The sequence below is a fragment of the Meleagris gallopavo genome, chromosome Z (genome assembly GCF_905368555.1).
Source record: "Meleagris gallopavo chromosome Z, MGAL_WU_HG_1.1, whole genome shotgun sequence".
In the NCBI taxonomy this organism is placed as follows: Eukaryota; Metazoa; Chordata; class Aves; order Galliformes; family Phasianidae; genus Meleagris; species Meleagris gallopavo.
The window spans coordinates 1282269-1307475 of NC_139435.1; the positions used below are offsets into that span (position 1 = coordinate 1282269).

General features: G+C 41.0%; 1 protein-coding gene across 1 annotated transcript in view; it reads left to right on the forward strand.

Moving 5' to 3' along the window:
- Positions 1-25207, forward strand: part of DYM (dymeclin) — a 151389-nt gene that overhangs the window by 40033 nt on the left and 86149 nt on the right. Inside the window, exons 9-10 of the mRNA XM_085212991.1 lie at positions 19719-19901; positions 21916-22094. Coding sequence (XP_085069117.1) covers positions 19719-19901; positions 21916-22094 — 362 coding nt within the window. The remainder of the gene's footprint in view (positions 1-19718; positions 19902-21915; positions 22095-25207) is intronic.

A 25207-nucleotide genomic window follows, 5' to 3' on the forward strand; every position in this document is an offset into this window, starting at 1 on the left:
GCAGAACTTTCTAGTTCCTGCAGATCCAGCAGTGCTTATAGTTTTCCAGTTAGCAGTAGACAATTTATGTAAGAGGTCAGATCTAGTATGTGAATTTGGTTTGTGAATATAGCTCCCATGATGGAGCAGTGCTTGGAGAGCTGCAGCCTGTGGGAAGCCCATGTGGGATCATAAAACCATAGAATGGTTGGGCTGGGAGAGACCTCGGAGCTTCCCCAGCCTCACCCCTTCCATGGGCTGGCTGCCCCCCAGCTCAGGTTGCCCATCCATGGCCTTGGGCACCTCCAGGGATGGGGCACCCACAGCTCTGGGCAGCAGTGCCAGGGCCTCGCTGCTTCCCAGTAAAGAATTTCCTCCTCCCATCTGATCTAAATCTTCCCTCCCTTAGGTTAAAACCCTTCCCCCTTGTCCTCTCGCTGTCAGGCTGCGTAAGAAGTCAGTCTCATCCTTATTATAAGCTCCTTTCTAGTGCTGGAAGGTCTCAGTGATGTCTCCTCAGAGCCACTTCTGAAGGATGGGGCAGAGCAGAGAGTGGCCACAAAGGTGAGGCTGATGTGAAGCATCCCTGATGTCGAAACTCAAAATCAGATGGACGCTTTAATCTGTTTAATCACTAATGAGAATATTTGTGTGCATTAGAACAAATGTGTTTCAAAATTGTCTGGTCTTGCAGAGTCATACAGAAAATTTTTTACTTTTCCTTAAACAGAATTTTTTATCTGACTGTAGTGTGTGGTCAGAGTATGGAGAGTTTGTTGAATTTTGTAATGTGAGGAAAAAGTTGTTTTGGCAAAATGAGCATCGTCTCTGTGATATATGCTTTCTTTGTGAGCAGAAGATGTTCTCCCTTATGTTTGGGCTTGGAAATCTTTCCATCTTTCTTTCATTTCCATGGATTGGAGCTGTACTTCTCTCTTTCTGTACACCCATGGAAGAGCTGAACTCTAAAGAATGATCTAAGATTTAATGAGACCTTTGACTAAAATGTTTGTCTCAAACCCTTAATACGATTATAACACAGTTATTTTTTACTTAATGTTCTAGAAAGGCAGTGGTAATTAAACATGTTCTGCCAAGCTGTAGTTTCCAACACAAGTATAAGATTTTTACATAACCTGATAAATGGCCGTTTTTCCCTTTGAACAAGCCATTAAAAACATTTTCCTTCTTTCTGCAAAAGCCTTTACAGCCAAATCAGAGCAAAGCCAAAGAGATCATGTGCTGACAGTGTATTAGTAGAAACTTCTTGAGCAGTTACAGATACAAATTTTGTTCCCTTCTCCTGAAGCCAGTTGCTATTGTAGAGTGGATTTGGAACTTCTCTTTTCTGATTGAAGTTTTAATTTATTGGTATGTGGTAGTTGTAGTATGTAGCTGCAAGCATTATTTTTCAGGACAGTTGGGTTTGTTTGTCAATTCTTCTCTTTCAAGCAAGTGGCATTATCCAGAGTGACTCACTTTGGGGAAAGAAAAATACTATTAAGAAGAGAAGAATGTGGCACCTAGAACGAGACATCCTGATGAAAAGAATGGATTTCCATTACTGTAAAATGAATTTCTGTATTACATGGAAATTGAATTATTATCCTTACAGGAAAGAGTGAATTTTAGTTTGCTCCTCAGTAATTTGATTTTTGTTTTTAAATTCAGAATTTGCACCAAGTTCAGGGCTGTGCTAGTGCCAACCTACATCAGTCAGTGTCTGTTTGATAACTGCCCATGGTAGCTGTGACTCCCATGGGTTGGGGGATGGCTGGTGGATGGGAGGTAGCAGCTGTAGTGCTACAGGGAGAAACCATCTGCTCCCACTAGCATAGGATCTGTCTGATGCTCTGATGGAGCTTACATCACCTGGTCCTTCTGCCTGCTCTCAATGTGGGTGAAGGGCTGGAGCAAGTGGGAAGAAAGGTGCTGATCCTTGCTGTAGGATTGGATATGACCTCACAAAAACAGTGTTAAAGTTGTCCTGCTGGTGGGATGTTCATGGCGTTTTTGCTAAGGGTGGAGAAGCTGGCATAGGTTGACCAGATTGGTAGTGGTGCCCCATCCCTGCAGACACCTAAGGTCAGACTGAACAGGGCTCTGGGCACTGATGGAGCTGTAGGTGTCTCTGTGCGTTGCAGAGGAGTTGGACCAGATGGCCACAAAGGGTTCCTTTCAGCTCAAATGATTTTATGATTTTAGCTTCCAAAAAAGATGTTTCTAAGCAATTTGCTGGGAACGATTTGGAGATCCTGAAATGTAGATTCCATTGTCAGCCCCAAAGCTTAAGTAAGCTTTATTCATTTTATTTTTATCAACAAATATTTGACTCAAAGAAAACTAAATATTATGAAGTTATAGGTGTATCTCCTTCACTGTGGAAAGCATGAAACGCCAAACAGGAAGGCACAGAAGCAAATCCTTCATTGCATAAGTTTCCTGTATTGTTGTCTGGTCCTTTCCATCTTCTGTTTCTGCCCAATAAGGTAGAAAGAACGGAGATGTGTGTTAGATGTGTGGTTCTCATGGCAGAGTAGATGCAGGGAGGAGGAGAGTGGCTCTGTGGTTTAGTTGGCCGTGGGACGTGGCCAGATGGATTGGGGTTAGACTTGCTGGTCTTAGAGGTCTTTTCTAACCTTAATGGCTCTTTGGCTCTCTGATAGCTCTTGAACTCACTCATGAGTTGGTTGGCTGACGTGAAAATTCATACCTGTACGTTAATCACATTTGGGGGCATAAAAACATTCCTGATGTAAATGTGAAGAATGTTAATATTGAAGCTCTGTTACTGGTTTAAAAAAAAAATAAATTCTTAGTTGGAGTTTCATTAGGACTCATGCAAAATGCAGATCATGTTGGTCCAACAACTCTTGCATTTTATTTTTGCTTGATGTTTTAAGTAAATGTTTCCATGTTTGACCTTTCTAGATAAGTATCCGGATGGTATTTCTTCCTTTGTGTCAAGTATTACCATCTTTCTGCACATATTTTGGAACATGTTGAGATTACTGTAGAAGTGCTGCAATTCAGTGGGCAGATTTTGACTTGGCAGAGATCTGAAACTTGTCTGTCTGTCATGGATATTAATAATGACAGAGTTGAGACCCCATCACTCTTCTAAGTCATGTAGGTAATAAATTTGGAAACTGGATTTCATAAGAGGATTGTGGTCAAGACCAGGGCAGAGTTTTATGCTAACAGAAAAACTTCAGAATGGAGTTAACCCTGAATAATTCCTAATAATTGTAAACAACTAAAATTCTTGGCACTGCTACTAATATTTTAGATTTTTTTTCAGTACGACAAGAGTCTCTAACTATTGAACATAGAGATATATAGTACTAATGGAATGAACTGAGAATTCTCTTTAGCCTTCAGAACAAACTAGTTTTCAGTAGGAATGAAATAGGTTTTCAATGAAGTGGGGCTTTGCAGTCAAGAAACAGCTCCTTCACAACTGGTTGTTCCTGTAGCAGGGGTGTCGTATCTCTCCAGATGCAGTGCTTTCTGAAGTGCAATAGAAAATTGGAGAGAAGGATTAGGGAGGAGAATATGAGAGAAATGAATCATTTGCTGAGAATCATCTTAGCTGTTTTTTCCTTTGTATTCTCAAGAAAAACCATGTGTGATAGTTATCAGGCTTTCAAACTTTTATTTTGGACTGGTGAAGGAATATGTTGTTGCTTTAAAGAGAAATTTAGCTAGAGGCTGCATGCCTTAAGGCTTGTTGTCTTTCCAGCTGTGTAAGCTGCTCTTACATTGCCCTCTAAATACTTCAGCAGTTTCTATGTATGCGTATGAGAAGCTGTGCAGTTCTTACCCTACAGAGACTGTGACGACTGTCATTAATATAGGTGGCAGTGGTAAGTTCTTGGATGTGTGGCACATAACCCTTCTCATGCAAAGGACATGTGTTTATAGCTTCAGAACTGATGATAGTGCTGATCTGGGATGTGATTATACCCAGATGTCTTCTGCTTGTGTGGTGTCCCAGCAGCTTCAGTGAAATCTTTTGGAGTTAGGCCCTAAACTTGCCTCGGCTTTGGCAAAAGTCTGAATTCTTGTAGGAAACGGGCTGAACACAAAATGAGCAGTTCTTGAAATTGAGGTACATCTCACTCATCAAATCATTTGAATTGGATGGGATCTGGTCCAACTCCCTGCAACAAACAGGAACATTCTTCACAATACAGTAGGTGGAACAATTCTTTTAATTATTTTTCTTGAAACAATTACATTGAAAACTTCTAGGCTGTGGTCAAGTCAGAATATTTACCTGCCAACCATTAGGATGAAGGAGGAATGTTGTGATAAAATGGTCTCAGCTAGGTTCGGTCCCAGGGTTGTACAGGAAGTCTTTCAGATCATCCTAATCCTAATGCAAACATCTTAATGCTTAAGGTTCAGTTTTACATTCCTTGATATCTAGATACTTAAATTCATTAGTAAGAAATAGCTTTAAGGATACTAGGGTACATTAGTGAACTGCTCATGGTGTTACAGAGGATGACAGTTTGGCATCGTGCCTCTGACACCCCAGAAATGTTTATACGATTGCATGTATGCGCATACAACAACACCTGTACTGGAATAAAGATTCTTTGGGTTGGAAATTGTCTCCTTGCAGAAGAAGCAGTGGCTGTAAATCTGTAAGTATTCTGTTAAACACAGGTGTGTTTTCTTTATCCAGAGGATTTGCTAGGAAGCTGTATGTTCCAGTTTGGAATGCGTACTGAATTCCAGCAGGAAGGCTTGTTCCCAAACATACATTCAAACATCTGATCAGGGTAAGGATAACTGCTACTTGCAGCTAGATCATGTGCAGTCTCCTAAAAATTCCTTTTACTAATAATCAGATGAAGACAACCAACCGGTTGACCTGTGTTTTCAAAGACAAGGGACTGGAGATATCAAATGTTCAAACAAAAATTTCACTTCTTCAAATGAGCTCCTGTTTGAGAAATTGTAAGCTTGCTAGGCAGTGGGATTGAGCCCCTCCTCATCCTGCTACATGGAAGGCTGCTTTTCCATTTCACAGCATGGGGAGCCAAGGCATGGAGTGGACACATTCCCATGCTTGGATACATATGGCAGTCCCTGGCTACAAAGTCTGACCTCACCTGAGATTATCCATGGATTTCCTATTGCCAGGCCAGGTGGAAGCAATCAGATGACTCTCAGCAGAAAGCCACCAGGGTGGAATCATTTCTTGCAACCAAGGAGGCGGCGAAGTATTCTTCCACTGACATTTTCATACAAAAGCATCAGTTTTCTAAGATCCCTCTCGTACAGCAGCTGGAGCATCTGCTTCCAGCATCAAATCTAACATCATACTGCAACTTCTAGAGAAAACTGGTATTCCAACTAGTCTGAATAACGGTTTGATCGTTGAATAGTGTTCACCAACAGCCTTAAGCATGATCTTGCACTTGTTTTTAGAAATCTTTAGTGGATTTTTTTTCTCATTTTTTTTTTCCCTTGAGTTTCTCACTTAATTTCCAGTTTGGGGAGATTTTTTTTTTTGTGCTGTCATTTCTGTTAAACACTGATTAGGGATTTGCTGTAAAATGTAATCTTCTGGGTCTTGTTTTCTGCTTCTAGATCAGAGCAGCCTGGGAGATGGAGAGGAGCTGTAAAGCCTTTGGTTTTTTAACAGCTACTCTTGGACAGGAATTCTGTATCACCTAGGTTAAAGAGCTGCTCATTATGAAAGATTTTATGCAAACTGAAAGTGCAGAATTTTATATTCTTGCAGTTAAGAGAGTTGTCCTGAAATAGACCTAGCACAGATGGAAAATGTACTCATTAGCCGTGTTCTTGCTCTTGCCCAACATTCTCATTAATGCTTCTGTTAAATTTTAATGTGCAGTGGCTGCTGTCACTGCACCTTTGTTGTTATTGTAATTGCCATATTGATTAGAATAAACTATTACTGAAGATTTATGTATTTTTTTCCTCTTTTTGAGCTCTTTTTCGTTTCTCTATCACTAAAATACTGTGAAGATTTGCATAAGCTGAGCTGTTCCCAAATGAACAGCTTCCAGCTTCTGCAGCAGTCACAAAAACAAGTCCTGGTGACAGCCCGTGGTGCAACTGCATGATTTAATTGCAGCATTAACATGAACAAATGTAGGGAGACCATTGTGTGCAGCTGCTCTGCATGCGTGTGCCATTTCTGTTAATGCTATTTCATGAATTGGAAGTGTATTATGTTAAACATGGGCTCTCCTGGGACTGTGTAAATTTACTAAATAAGTACATCAGTGATGTGAGCAAAACGACGGCAGGCTGGAAGGCTCTTGTCTCTTTTTACACCCTTTCTGCTCCATTTCTGCACTCTGCCTACTTACAAAACTCTCCCAAAATGATGGTTTTGGTAAACAGTCTATAGAGAATTGGTGAACAGTCTATAGAGAATTAAAATCTAGTTAGTAATTTCTAGATCAGTGGATTAAATTGTTTTAAACATAGTCCATGTAGCTTGTCAGGTCAGGTCGATGTTTTGCCATGTAATTTGGAGCTCCCCATGTAACTTGGAGCTTGCTAAATAGAAGATGTTTATCTTTTTCATTTGACTATGCAGTGTTTTTACTGGGAGTAGAAAGAACTTTTGTGTGTTTTTTGCGGTTTGTGTATTGGAAAATTATGTCTCCTCAGTCAGTTTTTCTCTTTCTGTCATTCAAACAGCATCTCTGCCATCAGTCCCTGAACTCATGGCATGCAGAGATACTGAACATCATTTTGGCATCATATCAGTATTTTTGCAGGAGTCAGTTCTTGGAGTGGATGAACAGTGTCAAACTTTGTTTGGCAAGTATTTAGAGCTTTGCAGTCAATTTTAAATTTAGCTTTCACAGTGACTTGGTGCATACTTGAAACAGGTACGAAAGCTGGAAACCTGAAATGGTTGCAGTTATTGCACCTTGATAGGAATCAATGCCTTTGTTGTGCAGAACCTCTGTCACTTTATCCTCCTTGGGGGCAGAGTTTATAAAATAAGAATGAAAACGTAAGCTCTGTCTGGTTGGTGTGGGTGTCATGCTAGACACAACTCCTTATGAAGTGCTCTGTCTGTTATGGAAATTGCCACTGTATGCACAAGCATAGCCAGAGATTTTATAATCTGCTAGAATACCAAGTGCTTTCAGCTAGTGTGGTCCACTACCCATAAGTTACAGTCGAGCATCCTGTGGGTGTCTTATCATCAAACTGTTATGTCTGTGAGGTAGGGAGCTGGAGGCATGGCTGATTCATTGTACACTTCCTTTTAAAATTTGTTCTGAGTGTATTTTAGAGCCCTTTAATCCCCATATTCCTTTAAGATGTCAACGCTGGGCTTGGTTAAGGGAACATTAATGAAGTTGTATGAGGTTTTGTTTTGCTCTTCTCTACTGGACTTGTACTGAGGGGTAATTCAGAAATGAGTCAATGAGGCCTATAGACCCTGCTTGAATATGGAAGGCATGTTTGCACGACGTGATGCTGATTGTAGGACTGGAGCTTTCACTGCAGTAATGGCATCAGAGCGTTCCGTATTGTGCAGGCAGGTGTTTCTGTAGCTGCTTATACTTCTCCTAACTGCATAAACTCAGTCAACAGAAGCATGGCATGCCATGGCATACATACAGTTGTATCTACAGGGTGGAACTCTCAGCATGAAGTTAATAGGAACAGCAAAAAGTGAACATGTGTGTTGTATCAGTTGTACGGCTGAAGCTCTGTGGTCCACATAAATTGCTTAGAATCGGTACTTGAAGTGGATGTTGAGTTTTTAAAAGAGAACTTAAAAACATGTCTTAAAAATTCAGCTTACCTGCTGGAGCGTGATCTTCTTGGAGTGCTCCCTTAATGCCTCATCATGCCTTGTCACCTCTTGGTCTCTCTAAGGAGTTGTCTCCTTCAGATTGTTCAAAAAAAGCTCTTACTGTTAATTTTATACATTTGGCAGACTGTTCCTGTGTTATTTTTTATTTGACTTGATATGGATTAGCTCTGAACTTGCCAAAGTTTATATACCTTCTTTCCTGATTTGGAAAAGACTTAAAAATCTTTCTACATCTAGTAGCCTCTTTCCTCTGCAGCTGAGTCATAATACGTGTCTGTTCCAATAGGGGCCTCTAACAGTTGATGTACAGCTGCTCTGAGCCCTTAATGTGGTGATGTTGGCATCGTATTGCCATCTGCAAGCAGTTCCTGAGCTGAACCTCTTTTCTTATCTGGTTCTTAATCTTTTGAGTGCGTGCAATGTCAATTTTGAGTTTGCTAACTAGCAAAATTAATTTCATTTTGGTAAGAGACTTTGAAAGTTGAGGAACCCTCTGCACACTTTATAGTTAATTAACTTCCATGAAGAATGCCTGCTATTTTGGTGGGGTCTTTTTCTAGGAGGAAGGTCAGATCATGGCCTTGAATGAAGGTTTTTCTCATTTCTATGAGAATTAGGGGAGGTTTTAGCAGTTGGCTGTTTGTTGGAAGGAAGACGTAGGTCAAATTCATTTGACCAAAAACGAGTTGAGTTTAGGCACCACAGCATCGATAGTTGGTTGTTTGATACCTACTGGTATTCCATGTATGTACTTGTGAATAGAAAATATAATACAAAAAACAATAGCTATATACTATATATATTAATGCATTTTTATGATACCAAAATACCTATTATATACACAATAAGTGGATGATTTTATAGTATAAGGAGGTCATAAAGCAGATATCAACATACCTAGTTGATAGAAAAATGTATAAGCTTTATATCAGAATAACTTTGATGTGAATACCGTGTAAAGGATATATGACACATAGATATAACAAGTGTAAAAAAAAAAGAAGAAATATAAATGTAGGTATGTAAAATGTACTAATACAGAAGTATTGCTGGAAAATATGCAAAGGTATTTTGACTTGCAGAATTCTTATTTTGGCTTCAGGGTTATCTGTGTAAGTCACTGCTGAGTTCTGCATTAAGCCTGGATAAGTTAGATTTACAAGAGCGCACTCACCAGTTAGCATTCTCATTATAATGCCAATAAATGATCTATCTTTCAGTACATTTATGTGCAGAATAGAAATGTTTGACTCCTTGCTTCTGCAGGAAGCTTTGGTTCTGGGTAGTGTTGGTGACACCATTGGCATTCTTCCTGTGCCCTATACCTTGCTGGCTGGGCTGGAGGGAGCTGATTGATGGGTATTGTCCACTCTCACAACAAGAGCAAGTGGAGTGTGTACAGGCCAAGGGCACAGAGAGGTAAATACTCGTATTAACCAGAGTTTTTTCATTTTTGCAGTTTTTTTTAAAACGGATTTTACAAATAAAGGAAATAACATACTTGCAGCTTGGCTAAAATTATACAGTGAGTTGACATTACAACTTGGAGCAAAATTCCAGTGTGCTGATACTTATCCCTGTGGTTTAACAGTTAGCCTTGCTTCAAGGTTAACAAAACACACTGATTGCGTTTGATAACTTGTGTAGGATTCCCACTTCACAAAACCAGTTTCAGACAGATTTATAATACACAGATAAGGCGTATGTGTGCCGTTGGCTCTCAAGGACAGTACTGTTGCTCAGGCAGCCTTTTGCTGCCTAGGTTAGTCTTCTGCAAAATGATAAATACAGTATATTTGAAGTTATGTACAGAAGATATATCAGTTCCTTCACTTTCTCACATTAGCACAGACCAATTGTAAGCACAGGAGTCAGTTGCAAATGGTTCTCAGTTTTTCCTAATGGCATTCCCAAAGACCAAACACTTTCCTGTTTATGGTTTGGCACTAGTATGAAATCTCTATGAATAGGAAAAGCCTGAGGAAATCTATTGCTCCACACTAATAATTTTTGGGTATGGAAGATGAAACTTTTCTGAACTGACCATGCATAGTAGAAATGAAATGAAGTACCGTGAAATGTAACTTGTTATACTGGGCAGAATGCACATCTGTATGTATATCATGGTAGGGAGTACAGAGTCATAGAATCTTTGAATCATTCAGGTTGGAAATGCCCTGCAAGGTCGCCAAGTCCAGTCCCAACCCACCCCTTCATGCCCACTGACCACGTCCCCAGGTGCCACATCTCCATAGTTCTTGATCAATTCCAGGGATGGGGACTCCACCACTCCCTTAAAACACCTGCTTTAAGGAATGTTCTTCATTCTTCAGAGTTACCATTTTTTCTCAGTACTTTCCCATCAAAAGTAGCGTTTTGATAACGTTTTCACATGGCTGTTACTGGTATATAGGCCTACATAGCACTTTCTGCAGTGAAATCCAATTTTCAATTGCTCCTAATTTTTTACAACCATCAGTTGTTTGTGATGAAATTTTTCATGCTGAGCATCTTCCCTAGGCTAATTTTTTTTTTTTTCATTTGTTTCTTGGCACTGCTTTGATTGAAAACAGTTCTTCTGTTTCTGAGAATGAGGTTAGGGAAAAATGTTCCTTAACCAATGCTGAATTCTTACATCTGTTTTATTGAGGAGTTGAAAGCCTTCATGCCTTGGAACGGGCTCTTGAGATTTGGGAGTGGGCTTAGGAGAGCAAACCCATGGATAAAGTCGTACCATTTGCCATCCCTGTTAAAATTGACTAAATCTGGCTGTGCTGCAAGGTTCCTTACTGCTGTATGTATGCATTAAGCAGGAACTTGTGTAAAAGTTGGCAGCAGAATGGTCTGAGCGTGGAGTTTGGATGAAGTGTGCCACAGGGTTTGGGATGCGGTACCTGGTGAGGGCTGAGCCTGCTCCAGGAGGAGCTCAAAGGGATGCTCTCTGCAGTTCTTCATCTGGATGCCACAGTGTGAAGCAGGAGAATGAACACTTGGAGACCTTGTCCTCCATGGTGCAGCAAGTAGTTTGGAGCAGAGGTTTGGAGGAGTGAAATGTTGTCCTGGCAGGGGAGCAGCACATCTGTGATGGCTTTGCTGTGCGAGCTCTTGCTCCTCTGTTTTGTTTGGGATAAGAAACAGGAGTTCCAGATCTTTATCTGACGTATGTGCAGTAGACTGGGAAAGGGGCAAGCAGGCATTCATTTCAAGGAGCAAGCAGGACATGAAGAGGTTGGAGAGGGTAGAATAGAGGGAGTAATGAAAACTTTGAATGGGAATAGAGGTGCATCCTCACAAAGCTGGGACTAGCAGGGCCAGTCCTTGTTGGATTCGTCAGCAAGGGAAAGGAAAGATGAAGATGTGCGATGGAAGGTTCTGGTTGGATGTCAGGAACAATTTATTCTCCAAAGAGCGGTGATGCAGTGGCACAGGCTGCCCTGGGAGATGGAAGAGTCCCCATTTGTGGAGGTGTTCAAGAGCTGTGAAGATGTGGCACTGAAGGATGTGGTCATTGGGCATGGTGGGCTGGGGTTGGGCTTGGGGATTTTGTGAGGCTTTTCCAGCCTTAATGAATCTGTAATTCTATAAAAACCAGTAGGTAATTTGTGATATCCTAATTAGTAAAATTTATTCAAGAAATCCAAGAATCCCTGAAATAAAGATTGTCAGCCAAAAGGGCAATTTGAGTGTTCTTATTTTAGTATCATCTAAGACAGGAAAAAATGATTCCTCTAAGTGCTGCTATCATCTGCGTAAACAATAGAAGTGAAGTGAAGCACAGCATGGACAACTCTAATTTTTGCAGTTTCCTAAAATTGTGAACATGTGTGTCACCATAGGAACTCGTGTGCACTTTGTGGTTCATGATTGAAGCAAATCATCATTGCAGTAGGAGAGTGAGAAGTGTTGCAGCTTTTGTCGCTCCTTGTTACAGTAACAGAGCATCACATTTTTTTCAAGATAAGACTTAAGTTGTGCTGAAAGTCCAGCAGAGCACATTTGCTTGGAAAACAACAAATTACCAATAGGAGAAGCCCTTGTGCTTGGACAGAATGTATGTGTTTGCAGGGTATGGTCTGATGAACCTCCCTGTTGCTAGGTGGGCTTTAAAAGCATTCTCCCATCTCTTATCAAGAACTGAATCAAGGTGTGCGTGGATTTGTGATAACAGATACCTGCAGTGCTGTGAGTGCAAAATAATTTGAGGACAAGGTTATCAGGATAAATGCAGAGAGGATTCTGCAGTAAGCTAGGAGCTATTTTGGAACGTTTGGCTGCAGCCCTCCTGTAAATAGCAATCAAAGCTACAGACATGTCTGGCAGTCAGCAGCTCCATGTGTTCTTATGGCTCATACTTTGTTATACGAAGATCATTACTTGAAAATGCCACTCGGTTTAGAGCTATTCTTGTTGAATTAAAATACCTTCTCTCTGAGCGTGTAGACACCTTAAAAACATTTCCCCAGCAATGCTGTGCATCTGGCTTTAGATCCATTGTGGGTAGGGGGGTAGGAATGAATGTGAAATTACAGGATCAGATATCATTATCACTACAAGTAGTTTTTCTTTCTGAAAAAATGGATCGTGGAGTTCTGAAAGCTCAGTGTATTTTGCCTGCCTTCTCCCTTAATTGTATTTTAAGCACATACGTAGGATTGGAGGAGGATCTTTTTTTTTTTTTTCCATTTTATAGATGAAGAATTTGAAAAGAAAATAAAAGATTGTATGATCCTATGGAAATATTTATGTCTGGGACTATGAGGCCAGCTGAGCAGGCTTCCCAGACGAGTTGTGCCATCTCCATCCCCATATGTTTTCCAAGGCTCCGTTGGATGAAGCAGCACGGTGACCCCACTGCTGCCCCTGCCTGGAGCAGGAGCTGAGCCAAGGACCTCTCGATATCACTTCCAGCCCATGGTCTTCTGCTCTGAAAAATGCTCTTCCTTTCTGCTCAGCTTTTAAAACTCTTTTTTTGTCCTCTGAATGTGGTTTCCTTGAGGTATCAGCTTAGTCCTGCTGATATTTGTTTCACTGAATTTAGCTTGATCGCTTTGTTGTCACAACCAATGCTGCAAATAAACCCTGCTTGCATTTTGCCAGGATATTTTTTGAATGCATTCCCGTGCTTGTTCCTGTCCCCAGTTTTGTCTGATTATGTTGACAGAAATGTTCACTGCTTTGCCAGTGGGATTGCATACATTCGTGGTGCTCTCTCCTGCTCTGACCAAACCACAACAACAAAACACGAGGGCTGGATAGAAGCCAGATGAGATTTCTATTTAAAATAGACTCAACCAACAACTCCTTTTTAACGTCTCACTATAGGACTTTGTTGTTGGCTTGAGGTCTGCTGTCCCGAGGCTGATAGCTGATTGAGTCAGACAGTTGTAAAATTGAATCCAGTGCTGGGTGGATTGCTGTTTTTCCCACATTTCTCATGCATTTTCCTCCCTCACAGCCTTTTCTAGCTTGCGCTCAGTTTCCTATCTTTTAAATAGTTATAATACCGTGGTATTGTGTTCTTGTATAATTCCCTAATGCCTTAATCTTTTTCTCTTTTGCAGTCATAGTGCAGCTTCGGGAATACAGGGCACTTTTCAAATAGGCAGCAGAAATACCTTTCCACTGCAGAAGTGTTACCTGGGTCTGGAGGGGCTGGTGCAGTTGCTCGTACCCATGAGCTGAGCAGTGAGTGGGACTCCAACATCCACCTCTCTGTTCCGAGAATTTTTCATTCTGCTATTGCTGTGAAACAGATAGGACTCAAAAGAAATCAGACCTGTGGCTCCTAGTTCAGCAAAGTTAATGCAAATGCATGAAAATTTCCTTCCCTGTTCGCTTTTTGTAGAGTTTGGGTTTTTTGAGTGTACTGTTTGAAGTGATTGCATTGATTTCCAACTTTATTTAGCAACTTTTCAGCCTTTTGGTTCAGAAACATTGTGTGTAATTTATTTGTTGGTTCCTCAAGGTGTCTGTTAGTGTGGGTAGGTCACCTGAGTCATTGAGATCGGAAAAGACCACTGAGATCATCTAGGCCAACTGTCAGCCATCGATTGGCATCAGTTCCTTCTCGTTTCATTTTCCAGTTTGCGTTACAGATACCAAAAATGTTATTTCTAGCCAGCAAAGCTATTCCCTTCTTCATTGTCTTTGTGCAGGCAGGAAAGGTGGGCATCTGAAAATATTAAATGCACAGTTTGAGACAGTGTGGAGTTGTGGACCTGATTCATAAATGCTTCCATTGTTTTTCAGATGAAACCATGTTTTTCAGTGTCTGTACACACTCCGTGGTGTCAGAAGCGTGGACAGGAGTGCAGCTCTGTCACTGAGCTCCAAACTCCAGGGGATGTCTTTGTATTTTGCACTTTAGCACATAGAACTTAACAGTCGGATGGCAAACAGGGCTCCTGCTATGAGAAGAGCCTGTGTTGCTTTAGGTGTCACAGTAAGAGAACTCAGATCTAGTGGTAAAAAAGAAAATGTGTATTTTAAAGTGAAATAAACTTTTTTTTTTTTTTTTTTTTTTTTTTCAGAGGATGAAGAATGTGTTTATTGTATTAAATGTGTGCAGTTGAGCGTTATGACCTTTTTCAGCACAATGACATTGGAGGGGTCATGCAGAGGGCCAGAGGTGGGATTAATCAGAGGAAGTGAAGTAGGAAAAACTGAAAGAAATGAAAGAAAAACCTCTGTGTATAATTTAGCCAGGCAACAAAGGAGGCAAATGACTGTACCTTTTGTTTGAGACAGATAACGCTGAACTGGGAAAGAAATGTTTTATGGTAATGCATAGAAGCATCCACTAACAGAAATAAAGAAGTGAAGTTGAACCAAGGAATGATTAGGAGGAGCACTGGGGAAAAAATTTAACACTGAGGCTTATTAGATTATAGAACACTCTTCCCAAAGGATGTGGTTCAAACTCCATTACTTGTCCCTTAAAATTAGGCTGGTTAGAATAACAGAATGTACTGAAGGAACACTTGAGCATTGGTAGGGAATGGACACAGTTACCCAATCTACTCATTTGTCTTGCTTCCATGATTCATTTCCTGAAAAACTGCTTCCAAAATGTGCTAATGACATCGCAGCTTCAGACCCCACGTTTGTGCTTCTTGGTAACCGTGCAGCTTTCAGAGGGAGTTTACTGGGAGACTGAGCAAGTTGGGGCTCTATGGTGGGTGTCACTGGGCTGCATCTTGAACCACCACCATGCACACAGAGCTGGGCTGTGTCCCTGGAGAGGTGGTGGTCAGGAGTAGGGCAGCAGCAGAACTTCTGTTGCAGAGGTCACTGCCTCCTGCTTTTCTTGGCAGTGAGGACATGAAAGGCTTGTCTCCTTGAGAAGCCAGCCCTATTGATTCTGTTACAATGGAGAATAACTTATAGCATCTATGAGAGGAGAATAACTTATAGCATTCCATTAAAGTGTAGTGTGATTAGGTTGGTTTCTTCAGTCTGCGCTTGTTGGTTGTGTACATGCCAGAGTCTTTGTTCCTTGTGAGCTTAATCTTGCTTAGGAATGAAATACTTCATGTGCAAGCTCATTAACCACATAAAAACAATTCCACGTTTCTTTTATTTCAACTTTGTTACTTCCTTACTGTACCGAGTCCAAAAACTTGTAATGGGGCTTCTTCAAAAGCAATGTAGCTGCGGTTCTGGTGGTTATTTAGTATACCTGGTGCTCCTCACAATTAGCTGTTTTAAGCTTGTTAAGACCAACCTGTTTGAAGATGTGATCCTAAAACACAGAACGACTTTGACTCGGGGCAAAATCGGAACTCCATCTTCAAGCAGCACTTGCCTCACTGCTCCAGCCTCTCCCATTTGATTCCGTGGATCGCTTTTTCCTCTCCCATTTGCTATTACATAACATCCCCGTGGCAACTTGAGAAATGGCTTACATGGAAAAGCAATCGGAGGAAAAGTATTGATGTATTTTTAGTTTTCTTCTAACACAATGTAGCAGCTGGAAACCAGGAGGAGAGCCAGCACAACGTGAGCTGCCAGCTCTCCGTGGGCCACCAGAAAGTGTTCATCTCACCACAGTGTGAGAAGCATTGGATTGACTTGAGAAATGTGACACATCACAGGCATTAAAAAAAAGAAAAAAAAAAGGCTTCTCAAGTTCCCAGAGCTGCTGCTTGGTCATAATAGCAATTAAGTCTTAATGGTAATAGTTTTGGATAGTACTTGATTTGCTGGTTGTGGTGGAGGAATCACATGATGCTATCAAATAGAAGTAGAGAAAATCACTTGTGCCTTAGCTCTTCATTATCTGTGTAATTTAGTGCTGTCCTATGTTGTAACATTGAACAATTAATTTTCTGTATGCTGACAGTTCCATAAATGGAGAAGCAAAGCGTGGAGCTAGCTTAATTTGAGAATTCCTAAAACACGAGGTCAGTGAGAACCACAGCATGGCTTGGGTTGGAAGTCCCCAGTTCCAACCTCCCACTGGAGCAGGTTGCCCAGAGCCCCATCCAACCCCAGCCAGGCCTTGAGCACCTCCAGGGATGGGGCATCCATTTCTGTTCTGCATGGTGCTTTTTGTGGTCGTGGGTTTTCTGTCTGGTTTTCATTTTCATTTTTTACCAGCTTCTGTAGCCTAGTCTACCCATATTTTTTTGTCTTCCTGTGTTTGCTTTTCCCATTTTAGAATAAGAGAGCGGGGTTGTAACTTTGGAAATGTTAAAATGGCAAAAAGAGTTCAAGAAGATCTTTGGAAACTTCATATCTATCTGAAGTCTTCTTTCTTTTCATTCTTCAGGGCAGCCCAGGGATACTGCCTTAATCCCGTGCTTGTAGGGCTGCTCATGGAGAAGTCTTTGTGGATGAAACGTGGCACTCAACCAAATAGGTCCAAGAGCAATAAAATTCATTTGCGGGATTGTAATGTGTTTAATGAGTATAATTGCATTTTGCAGCTCTTATTATAAAAAATAAAATCTCAATTTTTAAAAGCAAGCTGCTAAGATTTTAATATCCTCAAAGTATAAGGGAACTTGTTTGAGTAGGTACAGCTATGAACCTCAGCCGTTTCTCTTTGCTTTTGTCTACCAGAGACCAGAGTGTTAGACTGCGATTTCTGCCTCATTCTGCTTACATTAAAAAGTGGTCTGGTGAAAGACAGTTCCTTTTAGATGAATGTGTCATTGCTTCATTTTGCCATTAATGTTGTTCCGCAGGCTGTCAAACTCAATTACAAGTCTGGTGTTGTTTTCATGGCTCTCAACAGTGTTTCTTGCCATCCTAGAGCAGAACTTCAGATTCCCTATTGCAAAGAAATGTGCTTTGCTCTTAAAGTGAGGTTTCTGTTTATTTTAGTTTGAAACAGATGGAAATATCTACGGCCGAACGATGTGAAATGATATTAGACAGCTTTGAAGGTAGGAAATGATTTTAGGGTTTTGGAAGAAACTTGGAGGAGCTCAACATTGCAGTCTTGTTGCTCTAGCAAGTAATTTAGTGAAAATTTGATGTCATCTGAAATAATGGACCACTACTGTTTGCTGCTCTTGCTGTGCCTTATGCAGAGCAGTATGAGTAGGGAAAACAGTTGTGGTGTGCAGTTTTGTGGAACAGGAGGGAAAATGGATCTGCACACTCTAGTTTTAAGGCAAGAAACAACATGTTCCAAGTTCCACTGTTGTTTGTTTTTTTTCCAGAGATAATTGGCAAAATGTTTATATTATTTTAACTGATTAAAAAATAATAATAATTTGATAGTGTGATTCCGTGTGGAAATGAGTAAACAAAGTTATGTTAGAGAATGGCAATTAAAAATAGATATTTTGCAGCAAACAGCACATTGTATAGATGAAAAGTGCCCTACCTACAGAACTATTGAAGAGTGTTTTAAGATTGCTAACTTTACCAGGGCTGTAATTGACATGAGAAGGGCTGTTTTTGGTAGCGTGGAGTTTTTTCTAGTGTTTGCAGAGCTTCAGAAGCAGGTTGGATCATCATGCTGTTGTGGGTAGTCTGCACCCTATCGCCCTTTTCACAGTCTGGTTGTTTAATGCTGAGAATTGTGGCTTATCTTGACCACTGAGAACATATAGAATAAAATGAAAAACATTGGCTGTGACATATCTCTTCCCAACACTTTGTTTAGCACAATAATGCAGTGGTCATGAACAAAAGCATTGCTTTCCTTACTAACACTGGGGTCACCAACCAGCACATAGAACCAAGTTTGACATTGCATTTTGGAGCTGAAGTGAATGTTATGGACCCACTAGCATGGGACTGATTTTTCTGGAGGAATGCCCTTGCCAGCAAGAGGCAGAACTCCAAGAGGTCACTTGGGTCTCGTATCACTGTGTGAATTCCTCGAGGACGTAATTAGCTCATTCTCTCTGATGGAAGACTCAAGTTACTAATCAGCGCTTGGACCATGTCTGTCTTTACCTAAATGTTGAGGAAAGGTGTAGTAATGGCAGTGGTGGAGTTCCCATCCCTGGAGGTGTTCCAGAACCGTGGAGATGTGGCACATGGTCAGTGGGCACGGTGGGGTGGGTTGACGTTGGACCTGGGGAGCTTAAAGGTCTTCTCCAACCTTAACAACTCTATAACCCTTTTACTTGGAAAGCTACCTTGATGGTCAGTGACTTTATTCTGACTTGAGAACAGTAGATCACAAACACAGTGATAACAAATTATTAAAGTAACATGAAATTTTTGCTACGGAGGTTCTAATCATCACACTTTTTATTGCAAGAAATCCTCCAAGCTGCTCAATGCTGAATGTCATTAGTTCCTTTGCCTTTGACGTGGCACTAATTGCCTTGCCACAGTGCCGATGAGGGGAATGTTGGTTGTTACAAAACCTGACCGTATGATTATGTTTGAAGAAAAATCTGGTTTGACTTCCAAAACTTTGTAAGGCTGAGAACAGATTCTGTTAATTGACAATACTGTGTGTATGCTTTGCATTCCAGTAGCTTTCAGGTTTTTGTCCTCTAATCTGTCAGATTAGAATACTGAACTAAATTAGAAACAATATAGAAAACTAAACCTCCTTAATTTTCATTTCTTTCATTAAAAAATTATGTTATTATTAACTTTGACTCTCTGACATGAATTAAAAATAAGAATTTTGAGGTTGAGTTTCTTTTTACTGTACTGTATACTCTGTGTGTATAATTAAAGAGTTTATTAAAGCTCTGTTCATTTGATATAATGATCAGAATCTACCTTAAATTTTCAAGGTACATTCAAAGCCACTCAGTGCTCAGCAGGCATTAAGGGATGAGAATGCTTATCTATAGAAAGGGGAGAACATTCTAGTGTGCATTGTTACTGCAGTTAGGAAGCAAATAACTGAGAGCTGCTGTGAGATGATCAGTTCAAATTGCTGCTGCTGGTGGTTTTGGTTGTTTTTGTCCCCAGGAAGTTTATTATTTGCTGTTACATTATCTACCCACATCTAATGAGCAGTGATATTCTCTACTGGACTCCGGTTGTTGAAGCAGTATTGGCTTTTGTTACTTTGCTGTGCCTCAAATACATGAGGTTATCAACATTAGAATACAGAATAAAAATACTGCAGCATGGAGCGCATCAGTTTATTCAAGTGGCTGTGTACCAGCTCCGTATTCTCTCTCAATACATTAGAATTATGAGGGATCCTTCAGCCAGCGTCTGCTCTGTGTTTCGTGTTCGCTCTTTGTTTCCTTTCTGCATACTTTTTCTTATCTTCCTACGGCTTAATTTTCTTGTGTTCCTCCTGAAAATCTCATTTTTAGACATCGTGTCTTCATACTGTGCAGAGGTGAATTGCTTTTCTCCTTTTCCACATCCCTCTGTGTTAGATAATTCCCTTCTCTCCAGAGGGTCATTCTTCATTAAAATAAGAGTGTGCATTCTGCTGTCTGATTGGATTCTCTTTTGTGCCTTTTCTCTGCAGCTGGCCTGTGGACAGTCTTCACCTTGGGCGGAGTGGGGAGTAAGGCAACACCACAGCTGGAGCAGTGCTCCCCACTGGCTAACCAGAGCCTGCTGCTGCTGCTGGTCCTGGCCAACCTGACCGATGCTCCGGACACACCAAACCCCTACAGGCAGGCAATTATGTCATTCAAGAACACACAAGGTTTGTGTCTGATAGGACAAGATGAAACGATTTCAGACTGAAAAAGAGGAGATTAATACTGGAAATAAGGAAGGAGTTCTTTACAAGAAGGGCAGGGAGGTGCCGTTTGCCCGGAGAGGTGATGATGCCCCATTCCTGGGGACAGTGGATGGGCTCTGAGCACCTGGTGGAGCTGTGGGTGTCCCTGTGCACTGCAGGGAGTGGGGCCTGATGGCCATTCCTATTCAAACCATTCTGTGATTCCTTGATTCTCTGATCTGTTCTTACTCCAAAGCATGAACCGATGAAAATGCAGCTTTTAAGTTGCTGCAACTTTTTGGAGATTCTCTTTCCAAAACCTGTTTTTTTCTCCAGCAAGCCCATGTAATAGGACACCTTCCTATGGGAACTGTGATGAGTAGTTGGCTCCCTGGTGCTGAAACTCATGGAAGGGACAGAGGAAGGAGGGTACTTTTTCCTTCAGACTTGATGAATTCAAGAAAGCTTCATAATTTTAGAAGACATAAATAAAGCTGTCTTCCAAGTAAACTGGTTATCCAAGAGACTGCAGGAGTTCTCTGAAGATTTATAGCACTTGGAGAAATCCTGCTTAGCTGGCATCATGTCCCTTAGAGCTGTGATGAGCTATTGCATTGCTAATTGTGTCGTTCTGTGTCGAAAGCAGCATGAAAACCCCTTTTTTCTTTAGATGTGAATGTCTACAGAATAACATTGTTTCCATTAAACTTGTTTCCACTAGTGATATTCATATAATTGAGCTTATATTTGGTTCTTGAGAACACCGAGTGGGACTGGAAAAAGGAGAATGGCATAAAAAAGTCTAGTTATGGTCATAATGATTCATAGGATGTGATTTTAATGTGAAAACTAGCTTTTGGCAGTGTTGAGTATGTTGTAGAAAACTTTGCCAAGTGTATGCACTGGAAGGCAAGGGGAAGTAGGAAAGCCACACTGAAGTGGATGTAATGTTGGTGATCGATCCCTGAAGGGACAGAGATGCATCCTAAAAACCTGCTCTGTCCACCAGTGACTGTGCAGGAGTAGTGGTTGTCACACTGTGTCCTACAGCACAACTTTCCTAAGTTAATGCATTTTTAATAAGCAATGAGCAATTCAGAAATCTGTAGTCTGTTATTGTGGGAACTGAGGAATTTTGGTTAAAGTCTTCAAGTTTGGACATCTTGTTTATAGAAGCAGGGCAGCTTTTAAGTCCAGACTTGTAGGATACTTGAGTATTTGAACTGCTGTTGTTCCCAGGGTATCCACAAAATTACTGCAGTTTTTCCATATGGTGAGCTTGTCGATATGCTCAGAAAGGATAGCCCTTGCATCCAGTTGCCAAGACACTGAAATAAGTAATTCAGTTCCCAAAGGCAGTCTCATCCCCCTTCGTATGTCTGCCATGGATGCTTGTTTGGAATGGTTCTTTGTGCAGAGCTGGGTAGGAGGGTACTATACAAATTTCTGGAGAGGTTTTTGAGAGTTGAGAAATGTACCTCTGCTGCAGGGGAACAAACTTTGCACTCTCAGAGGTGTTCTGTGAAAAAAAACAAGGGCACAATCTGACATGGGGAGGCGGGGAGGCTGAGCAAGGATGACAACCTTGCTCTTTGCATGCTGAGCACTGACTGTCGTGCTTGCTTCTTCCATTTCCACTGGAAATTCCTAGAAGTTAGAGATGTGTGTTGGAAGTTTTTGTTGAAGCCGGTGGAGCTTCTGGAGAAAAAGTTCTCTGAGCGGAATGCTGTTCTGTTCTCACTTTCAGCTCTGCCATAAATCATATGGTGAGCATGCATAAGGTACTGCTAGTCTGGTTTGTTAGACTGTATGGAAGGAGGCTTCATCAGCGCCCTGTAAGGTTTATGCCCATCTATGGTAAGACTCATGGATGCTTTGGGTTACCTCTTTATTATGGTGCCTGTATAAAATATTTCATCCAGAGGTTTAAAAAGTTGAAAGCTATCTGGATGGCAAATATATTTGCTAAAGATTATTTTATATTTTTCTGTTTCAGACAGCAGCGCTTTCTCATCATCACATCCCCACGTTTTCCAGATTAATTTTAACAGCTTGTACACGGCTTTGTGTGAGCAACAGAAGTCTGATCAGGCAACCCTTCTGCTGTACATGCTTCTGCACCAGAACAGCAACGTACGGACATACGTGTTGGCACGGACAGACATAGAGAACCTTGTAAGTATTGTTCTGCTCATCCTGAAGTCCCACCACTAACCCTTTGTGCCATGTCCACACCACACTTAAGTACCTTTCAGGGTGGGGACTGCACTCCTCACTGGGCAGCCTGCTCACATTGGCAGATTGTGTTCTGTTAGCTTATTTTTTAGATATTCAGGCCAAAAATTGCACAGGTTTATCATGTGTGTATGTGTATAATAGTTAGCAGAATGAACTGTGACGTGTTTGATGTGCCAGATATCTCACACAATTGACATAAGGCTGAAACTCCTCAGTGAATACCTTATAGACTCTGTAGAAGTGCAACTTCAGTGACTTCTTAGCTGCTTCAATAGGATTGTTGTTCACAGCTGATGTAACAGACACCTGGTGCAGTTCTTGTAGGTTATAAATTAGCTGATGCTCCCTGGTGCACTTAGTAATGTCACAAACCACTTCAACAAATCTTACTTATTAAAAAGCATTCCTCTAATAAGATAATGGCTGTCTGGGGGAATAGGGAACAGAATAGAGAACCTTTTTCATTACGGTATTTGAAGTCCTGCCAGATAATTGGATCCTGTGCCTGTTTGATGGCAGATATGGAATAGGTTTGGGCTCAGTCCAAGTTCTTCCACTAAAATCAGAGTTGTTAGAGACTGCTGTTGGTAGACTCAGGCAGGATAGTTGATACTGAATTGATTATTTGAAACTGAGCTCCTGTGTAGTCTGCTGCACATTGTCTAGGTGTGACCTCAGTCATTCTGTACAAATCCTGTGAACAAGGCATTATACTTGGTGTCCTGTGCTATTGGTATGTAGTATGATGGGTTTCACAGCAGCTAAGCTTATCAATTTATTGTTAGAGAAATAAAGTTTAGGTGCAAGCCCTGTTTTGAAACTGATTGCTCTGTCTCAAGCTATCCTGTCCATGTATTTTACCCTTCATGCATCCTGGTGCTTTTAGTGGTCATTGCTGATACACTGCTGACATCTCTTTGCAATCTGCTTGTTTTCAGTGGGCTTGTAGGAAGGGATGAGCTGCAGCAGGCAGCTAAGAAGAGCAGTCTCAGCTGCTTTATAGCATGTGCTGAGCCAGGCACAAAGAGCATTGGGAGTGAGGAGTTAATGGACGACAAAACTATGGTCTCCCAGTTACAACCCTGTGGTTAAAAATTTAAATTTGTAAATGACAGGAAGGGGCAGGAGTGTGGGGCAGCTTCCGTATATGGCTATGGTAAGGCTCTGTGCTATTCTGGTGCCATGCTACCACACTCACGAAATAATCACAGACTATTGGAAGATGGAGAGAGTGCACAGAAACAGTTTTTTGCTTAAAAAAAAACCAAAAACCAAACACCCACACACAAACTAGGAGAACTCTGAGGGCTTGTTGTGGAAAACTCAGAAAGTGAACTGTGCTGAGTTAGTGAGAAAGCTGTCTGAGCAGTGTGTGGATGTGTCAGTGTCTCTGCGGGGAAAACGTTGTCGAGGAAGGACTCAGCCTGCTGGGAGGCACGGTAAGGACGAAGCCTGGAAGGTGAATCCCACAGCTTAGAAAGATGGGAGGAAAATAAAGTAATTCAGAGGTGAAAGTTGCTGACAAAGCAGTGCTCTCCTTAAGCCAAGGGTGGATGGCCTCTTAGAGGACTGTGGTGTTATCAGGCATAAACCAGTGGGCTAGCTGGGTGAAGCACACAGGTCTGTGGTGTGAGAGATCTGGTCAGCGTTCAGCTGAACTCTCATCTAAATTTGAGGGGTTTGGGATTTTGGAGGTTGTTTTCTTGCACTTCATTCAATGCATCACAGCATTTGTTGTCTTTTTTCTCTTTTTTTTTTAACAATTCTTTCTGGGTTTGGCACCCAGGAAGCATTTCTAACAGATGATCTCTCTGGCATTCCCGAGGATTTTTAAGATATCTTTGCACTTCTGTAACATCTGTTTAATTTGTAAATTGAGTCAGCTGTTTCTAACTGCTGTAGTAGATTGTTTCAGGTTGTTTCCTGACTGGTATATGAATCTGTCATTTACATGGAAATACCTTCATTTTCTTGTTTTATTGTACATAGCGCAATGCATCTTTTTTCCTCTTATAATCAGTTTGATAGAATGTAATAGACAGTTGTATGTCTTCCATAACTTACACCATCTCAGTGCATGTAATTCTATAAAATACTTGCTGTTAGAGATGTTTGTGTCTGGAAATGCACCCGCATTGTTAAACTGTGTGTGCAAAGATTCTCCAGGAAATGGTGGCACTGATGAAATAGGGGGCAATTAGTTCATTTCTTCATAAGCAGAGCAGCATTGTTTGTGGATGGGAGAATGTTGAGCCTTTTCTTGTTGGTAGGAGCACGTACAGCTTCTAATGTCTACTTTTACCTGGCTCTTGCTTGGGGGATTAGAAGGAGAACCTTGTAATGGTGGCTGTATCTTACTGGTTAAAAGCTGCTCCTCATAGAAGAGTGTTAGTAGTAATTCCACAGTGATAGTTAAATGATTCTGAATTAAAGGGCCTGCAGAACAAGAAGTGGTTATGGTATATTTTTTTCCAGTTTCATTTAGAAATCATTCATTGGAGGATAGGACTGCGTGTTCAAAAGCTTTGGAATGAGGGGTTGCACCATTGTATTTTTTCGTTAAAAAAATCAATCAAACTAAAAAGAAGCAAGACGCTTATTTGTATGGATATTCCTGGATGTAGCTCTCTTCTGTTTGGAAGAATGGGTTGTGGAAGTTTTCTGTTAACCACAAGTGCTAATGTGTATTGCACCAAGCATGTCTAAACAGGATCTGCACGACACTTGACTATTAAGTGTTAATGCACGTGTGTGACATAAACTTCGTGATTTAATGTATGCCTGTACCATAAAAGTGTAGAAGTGTGTTTTGGTTGCAAATCTAGAAAAATTCTAGTGAAACTAAAATTCTAGTTTTGTCTTGCATCTTAACTCTCTTAAATCTTTTCTACTTAAATGGTGGCTTATAAAATCATAGAGTATCCTGAGCTGGAAGATGATCCATAGGGATCACTGAGTCCAACTCTTGCCTCTACATGAAGACCAGACCATGTGGCTAGGGCTTGTTGAATACTTCTTGTTTTCAGAACAGTAACACTTGTCCTAAAGGA